Source organism: Tupaia chinensis, unplaced genomic scaffold (assembly GCF_000334495.1).
Source record: "Tupaia chinensis unplaced genomic scaffold, TupChi_1.0 Scaffold000262_1, whole genome shotgun sequence".
NCBI classification, from domain to species: Eukaryota; Metazoa; Chordata; class Mammalia; order Scandentia; family Tupaiidae; genus Tupaia; species Tupaia belangeri.
In genome coordinates, this window is record NW_006159742.1 from 139149 (window position 1) to 146903 (window position 7755).

Here is a 7755-nt window from a genome sequence, read left to right on the forward strand (position 1 = left end):
TTAGGTAATATAATATTTAAAAAAAAAAAAAAAAGTTGCAGGAGGAAAATATAATACAAAGCCTTGATAAGTGAAACAGCATGGTATTGGCACAAAAACAGACAGGTAGACCAATGGAACAGAACTGAGAACCCCCAAATAAGCCCCAAAACATACAGCCAGTTGATCCTTGAAGACAATCCAGTGGGAAAAAGAACATCTCTTCAGCCAATCTCTTCAGCTGGGAGAACTGGATATCCACCTGCAGAAGAATGAAACTAGATCCTTATCTCTCGCCACTAACAAAAATTAACTCAAATGAATTGAGGACCTAAACATAAAACCTCAGACAATAAAACTACTGGTGGAAAACACAGGAAAAACTCTTGAAGACCTTGGAGTAGGCAAAGACTTCTTCAAAAAAAATCTCCAAAGCACAGGCAATAGTCTCAAAGATAGAAAAATGGGACATATTAAGCTGAGATGTTTCTGCATAACCAAAGAAACAATAAGTAGAGTGAGAAGACAACCCTCAGAGTGGAAGAATATATTTGCAAATTATACCTCAGATAACCAGAATATGCATGGAACTCGAGCAGCTTATGCTCAATTAAAAAAAATCAATTTAATTGAAAGATGGGAAAATGAGCTGAACAGACAATTCTCCAAAAAAGACATATGAACAGCCCAAAAGCATATGATAACATGGTCAACATCTCTTGTCTTAAAGGAAATGCAAATCAAAACCACAATGAGATACCACTTAACCCCAGTCAGAATGACTAAAATTAAGGAAATATATAATCATAAGTGCTGGCGTGGCTGTGGTGAAAAGGGAACTCTCCCACACTCTTGTTGGGAATGTAAATTAGTACAACCACTTTGAAGAACCCTATGGAGATGCCTTAGAAACCTACAAATAGAACTACCATACGATCTAGTAACTCCACTCTTAGGTATTTACCCAAAAGACAGAAAAACCCTCGGTTGGAAAAACACTTGCACATTCATGTTTATTGCAGCATTATTTACAATTGCTAGAGCATGGAATCAACCCAAATGTCCAAAGATAGATGACTGGATTGAAAATAATGTGGCATATGCACTCTATGGAATACTGTTCAGTCATAAATAATAATAATGATAAAACCTAGATATCTGATACAACGTGGATGAATGTGGAAGACTTAATGCTAAGTGAAGCAAGTCAGACTATGAAAGACAGAAAGACAGACTTTGTATGTCCCCACTTAATATATACTGATTATCTGTACTCTCTGGCAGAAACTGAAAGTTTGGAACTCTAGTAACAGGGACAGCAACAGTAGATACTAGAGATAGTAAGGATAGGGGTAATACAAAGGTGGGTAATAGAGGAAGGGAGGAGAATAGGGGAAGAAATAGGAAAAAACGTACGCTTAACTGACAAAAAAAATGAAAAGCTATTTGCTGCTGATGCTGTGTATACTAATGTCTTTGTCTTGACTGATATGCATGGTAATTGTGCTCAAAAAAGAAATGTTATGCACTGTAAAGATATATGTGATTAAATGTAATATTAAAAATTTAAGGGACCAGCAGGTGGTGTAGTGGTTAAGGTGCTGGACACTCCCACATGGCCAACCACGGTTTGAGTCCCGGACCTGGTGGCTTGCTTTCTCACCTCTGTGTGTGTGTGTTTCCCTCTGGTCAAATTAAAAATAAATAAAGTAAAATAAAATAAAAAATGAATGAATAAAAAAATTAATTTAATTTAATTTTTAAAAAATCACACTGGGCATGTGTGCATGCCTAGCTAAGATTCTGAGGGGAGAATGAAGAAGAGATTGTGATGTGGCCATCCCTCCTGTGGGGTGATTTCTCACTTTCCCTCTCACTGTGTCTGTCTCTCTCTGGTAAGCACAGGTGCCCCATAGTAAAAACCTCAATAAATAAATAAATAAATAAATAATCAAAGATGTTACTTTCTCCCAACTGAAAAGAAGTGGTGACTCTAGGATGAAGACTAGGAGTTTGGATTCCCAAGCCCATGTTAAACACTGCTGTGTGGGGGATTTTTTGAGAATTATTTTATTTAATTTTATTTATCATTATTATTTTTAATCTGCTACAAGGTGTGTGCACTCATCAGAGAGAGAAAGTGAGAAAGCAAGCCACCAGGTCCAGGACTCAAACCATGGTTGGTCATGTGGGAGTCCAGTGCCATTACCACCATACCACCTGCTGGTCCCCAAACGCCACTGTCTTTGCTGTAAGACTACATGAAGTCAGCCTCAATGTTTAAACCCGTTCACTGAAACTTGTTTACTTTTATTGTAAATAATCAAAAACTGTGGTGGCTGCTTTATTCCAGTCTGTGAGGGTCAGAGGGCCATCATGACTCAGTAGGAGCAATATAGGCAGGACAGTGCAGATCAAAAAGATGAATAAAATGATTAGTCAGGCCCTGCTTTATGTTGTAAGATCATAAATATCTTGGGATGAAGACCACAGATTTGGGGGAGGGAGAGGCACAATAAACACAGATAGGGATCAACATTGGCAAACTGGTAAAACGCAGAGGCTATGAAGCTTAACCTTATGGGATAGCTCCAGGTTCGTGTCCAGAGATCTTCCTCAGTACACCAGGCACAAGTATGCCCATGATCTACGGCTGGCTGAGGTGCAGATGGATCAGGGTGTCAAGATTCTGTGGGGGTTCTTTCTCTCTCTCTCTCTCTCTCTCTCTCTCTCTCTCTCTCTCTCTCTTTTTCATTCATGTAAGAAATACATCTTTGTTAAAAAGAAACAAGTAGAGGCCAGTAGGTGGCATGGTGGTTAAGGCACTAAATCCCACATAACCAACTCAGTGGTTCAAATCCTAGACCCAGCAACTTGAAAAGCACACCAGGTGCATGTGCGTGCATGCCCAAAATCCTAAGAGGAGAATGGAGGAAAGGGAGGAAAGGGATGGCTGCATCGCCATCTGCCCTAGGGGCGGATTTCTCACTTACCCTCTCTCTATGTGTCTCTCTGGCAAGGATACATGCCCTGTGGCCAAAAACAAACAAATGAACAAACAAACAAAAACTTTTAAAAAAAATAAAAAGAATAAAATGAAAGAAATAAGTAGGATTTTTGGTTTTTGATTTTTAGACATTTGTCAGAGGGTGAGTGTACTCTCCTAAGAGAGACAGAGATAAGAAAAGTAAGAAATCACTCTCCTGGCAGGAGGGCCACACTTCAATCCCTTCTCCATTCTCCTCTCAGGATTTTAGGCATGGACGCACACATGTCCACTGTGTTTTTCAAGACACCAAGTCTGGGATTTGAACCATGCAGCCAGTCATGTGGGATTCAGTGCGTTTACCACCATTCTATGTGCTGGCCCCAGAAATGTGGTTTGTTTTTTGTTTTGTTTTGTTTTTTTTAAAGAGTTGATGCTTCAGCTCCTCAGTAGTTTCCGAAATAAGTTTATAACAAATTCTGATAATAAATGTTTATTTGCTATATCCTATGAACAGGTCAATAAAAATTTTCCAATAGACAGAAATTTCAGATTTTATAAATGTTCTGCATGGTATCTACCAATGTTAAGAAAATGAATGCACAGTACACATGGCCAGCAGGTGGTGTGGTTAGGTTCTGGACTCCCACGTGGTCAACCATCATTTGAGTCCGGACCTGATGGCTTGCTTGCTCCTTTCTCTCTCTCTCTCTGGTGAGCACACATACTCTACAGTAAATTAAAATAATAATAATAAATAAAATATTTTTTTAAAATTCAGTGCAACTATTGTTTTAGGCAAGCATAGGTAAGTACAAGTCTTGTGTTCGTTTCATTAACTATTTATTATTATCAAATATGTGGATATATGTGTTTAATTTTTGGGTAAACCCAAATGTTTTTGAAACTCAAAATAACGAATCATAATACGTTCTTAAATTGACTTGCACAATTTATGCAAATTAAAAAATGTTCTAAGACTCCTGTGCTTGTTAAACTTATTTATTTCATATTGCATCTTAAATCATTTACTGTGTGCCTTACTTGTTGTGCTAAACCAGGGCAGATGCCAAATACACAGACACTTTAGCAAAGGCCACAAATCTACCAGGTTTCTTCCAAATTAATCAACAGGGTACAGAAGGGTATTTTGTTTTGTTTTGTTTCTGAGAAACAAAGTAAACAAATCTCATATAATTATATATAATCTCCTTTGTTCTGCACTCCACTATAAGCTCCTCTAGAAGAGGGTGATTTTTAGAGTAGAAGCTTAGCATTAGCTGAGTTACTTAATTAGGTTTTCTCTTCGGACCCCTATTCCCATCATATGCATAATTATTACTCATGGCTTTACCAACAAAACCTGGACAGCAGCTAGATCTGAAGCCCATCCCATTGCCATGGGGAAATAGAGTCAAAGTCTAGTCATCTGAGCAGAATCTCTTTGATTAAAAAAGAGCCGGTTCCCTTTAACATGAAGTTCAATGAACTCGTTAGTTAGACTTTCATAGGAAAGTGTAAAGGTACATAAAACATCCTGAACTTCATGGGCACATTGAACTTGTTCTAATGACAAAGCTCTTTTTGTAACAGAATTTGTACAGGGAGACTTCAAAAAGATTGTGGGGAAATGGAATTAAAGTATGAGTTTATTTTAGTGCCCCAAAAAGATCCATGCATATTTTTTCATAATTTGCATTTTCATGGGCTTTTTGAAAACCCGGCATATGTATATGAATTATCTTGCTTTCTGTTGATTCTCCTTCTGATAGTCACTCTCAGTCCCACTAAAGCTGAAGCACCCCACAGTGAAATGAGGCTGAGACAAGGTCTCCCCTTCCAGCTGCTATTCTCAAATCCGTTTGCCTTGGAATTACCCCCATCCCTGCTGCAGAAATTGGGCCCTAGGGTCGGGTTCGCTGATCAGATCATCTGCAGAAATCCACTTCCTCAATTCCTAATTCTGTACACTCCCAGTAAAGTGAAAATCTCCTGGTGTTAGCCGTAGCTCTTGGAAAATCAGCTCCTCAGTTTTATTCAGAGTCCAGCTGGTTGAGTCGCTTGACGATCATATTGTTGATTTTCTTAAGATCATCTATGTCCTTTCCTTCAGCTGTCAGTCTTCTTGACACATCATCCATCTTGTTTCCAGTTTGAACTTTAAAATGGAAAACAAACTGTGTTACTGTGGTTTCCAGAATGTTCCACTGGGACTCCAAAACCCTGCAATGGTGCTCAGGCAAGAGCTGTAAGACTTGGTGAGCTCGCTGCTCTGCTAGCCCAGAAGCGCCTATTATTTTTTTCCTTTTTCTTTTTTTCCTTTGGAGAGGTTTTTGCTATAGGGTGCGTGCGCTTGCCAGAAAGACAGAGAGAAACAGAGAGACAGAAAGTGAGAAATCACTCCCGGGGGGCGGGGGGGATGGCCACACCACAATCCCTTCTCCTCCATTCTCCCCTCAGGATCTTGGGCATGCACGCACATGTGCCTAGTATGAATTTAAGCCACCAGGTCTAGGACTCGAACCACAGTCAACTACATGGGAGTCCAGTGACAGAGCCATTATGCCAACTGCTGGTCCCCTGAAGTTGCCTATTAAGTGAGTTATTGCACAACCTTTTGGTGCCAACCTAGACTACCTCTGGCAGCACTCCACATATGCGAGCTGAGAAAGACACCACTGTGAGCAACCAAAGGGAATTGCCAGTGTGTTTGACTATCTCCCCCGAAGTGATTGCTCTGTTGTCTAATTTAGAGATCCATTCCCAGGAAAGGTTTTTCACTCCTCATTGGGGAAATGATGTTCTTTGGGTTCCAGCCGATTCTGACATAAGCCTCCTGATCCTGAATGATCAGCCCATAATGAATGTGTAGTCATTCCACTCAGACCACACCTGAGAAGAATAGAGGCACAATATTTTCCAAATAAACAGAACCCCTGACAAATACAGTAAACCGGAGAATGGACCTTTTTTTTTTTTTTTTTTTGATAAGTTTTTTCACTATAGGGTGCGTGCGCTCTCCAGACAGACAGAGAGAGACAGAGAGACAGAAAGTGAGAAATCACCCCCCAGGGGGGATGGCTACGCCTCAATCCCTTCTCCTCCATTCTCCTCTTGGGATCTTGGGCACGCACGCACGCACACGTGCCCGGTGTGAGTTTTAAGCCACCGGGTCCAGGACGCAAACCGCGGTCGACTATGTGGGAATCCAGCGACATAGCCATTACGCTAACTGCTGGTCTCCGAGAATGGAGCATTTTGAGGTCTGTTCATCAGAGTTAAGATTTCCAAGAAATGCAGTGCAAAATCAGTACTTTATATTTGAGCTCCTTACCACTTCCATTTCAGGCAAGTTTATTTCAGCGGTATCTTTCAGGAGCTAATAATGGTGTTGGTAACCTGCTGCTGGGCTTAGCTGATCAACTGCCTTGGGAAGGTAAACTAGATATTAGAGGTTTGTCTCCCAGTCTTGGACAATTGGTTGCCCAGCAGTGACTTCTCCCTCATGTCTGAAAAATCATGTTGGATGAAATAGGGCCCAAGGGGCAGCACCATAGTACCATGGTTAAACTCTGCATGAAGGAGTCAGATTCCAACATGGTCAACTGTGATTTGAATCCTGGTCCCGGCAGCTTGAAAAAACGCACAGGGTGCATATGTGTGCATGCCCAAAATCCTGATTGGAAGGAAGAATGGAAGAAAGAGGATTGTAATATAACCACACGCCAGTGGGTGTGATTTCACTCTCTTTCTCTCTGGTGAGCACACATGCCCTCTGGCAATAAGTGAATAAATAGGTAGATAGTTGCAAAAATGTAATCACTATAAAACAGTCTTATTTCTCATGTGTATAAAAAATTCTGGAGTTATAAAGAAGATAAATTCTTGCACTACAATTAAAAGAATACAAGTTTGCACTGAGTCCCACCGAGATCAAATAGATTTCCCTGTTAAAGATGAGCAAGGTCAAGTTCACTTACAGATACCTGTGCTAGCTCTGGGTTACGTTTGTCTGAAAACAGTTTGGAGACTTCAATACTTCCACAGGTGCAGTACAGCACATGTGAGCTCTGCAGCCTGACAGGCCAGACTTGGATTTCAGTTCTGCCTTGGATAAGCCAGGCAAATGCAGAGAAGTAAACTCTCTGGGCCTTTGTCTTTCATTGGCAAATTAAAAGATATTAGATACCACCTTGAGGGGTGGAGAAGGGATTTAAGATAATGAAGGTAATGTGTCTGGCACAGAATAATTGTCCAATAACAAAACATTCCTCTTTACTCATATCTTTCTGTTACTTAATATGACTTTGACCTCAATATAAAATACTTGAGGCAAATATCAAATAAATCCTGTTTATGTAAGAGTACTGTAATGACGATGATAAAGTGAATGGTCTTTGATGTCAGGCAGAGTGTCTTTGAGCCCTGATTTGACACTTATTAGCTATGTGACCTTGGGCATATTCATTCATCTCTCTAAGCCTCAGTTTCAGCATCGGTAAAGTCAAAATAACAATGGCTCCTGTGCTATAGAGCTGTTATGAGACTGTGAGCAAATAGACACTCAGTGCTTCACACAGTGCCTGGGATAAACAGCCAATACTTAGCATTGGTTATTATCCTCCCCCTTCATCTGACTAGGCAGCATCTTAGAAGAGAGACTTTCCTTCAGCTTCTTCACATGTCTAGAGACATACCTAAAATCTCTGATCGTTGAACTCAGTCATTTCCCAGGTGGGTGTGACAGCATTAATTTAATTCATTTAATTTCAGAATAGTGCTCTTCCTGG

The 7755-nt window shown here is 40.3% G+C and overlaps 1 protein-coding gene across 1 annotated transcript in view; it reads right to left on the reverse strand.

The window, feature by feature from the left end:
• Positions 1-3705: 3705 nt before the first annotated feature.
• LSMEM1 (leucine rich single-pass membrane protein 1) overlaps positions 3706-7755 on the reverse strand; it is a 14372-nt gene continuing 10322 nt past the window's right edge. Inside the window, exon 4 of the mRNA XM_006149431.2 lies at positions 3706-5123. Within this exon, the coding sequence (XP_006149493.1) occupies positions 4999-5123 (125 nt within the window). The 3' untranslated portion in view covers positions 3706-4998. The remainder of the gene's footprint in view (positions 5124-7755) is intronic.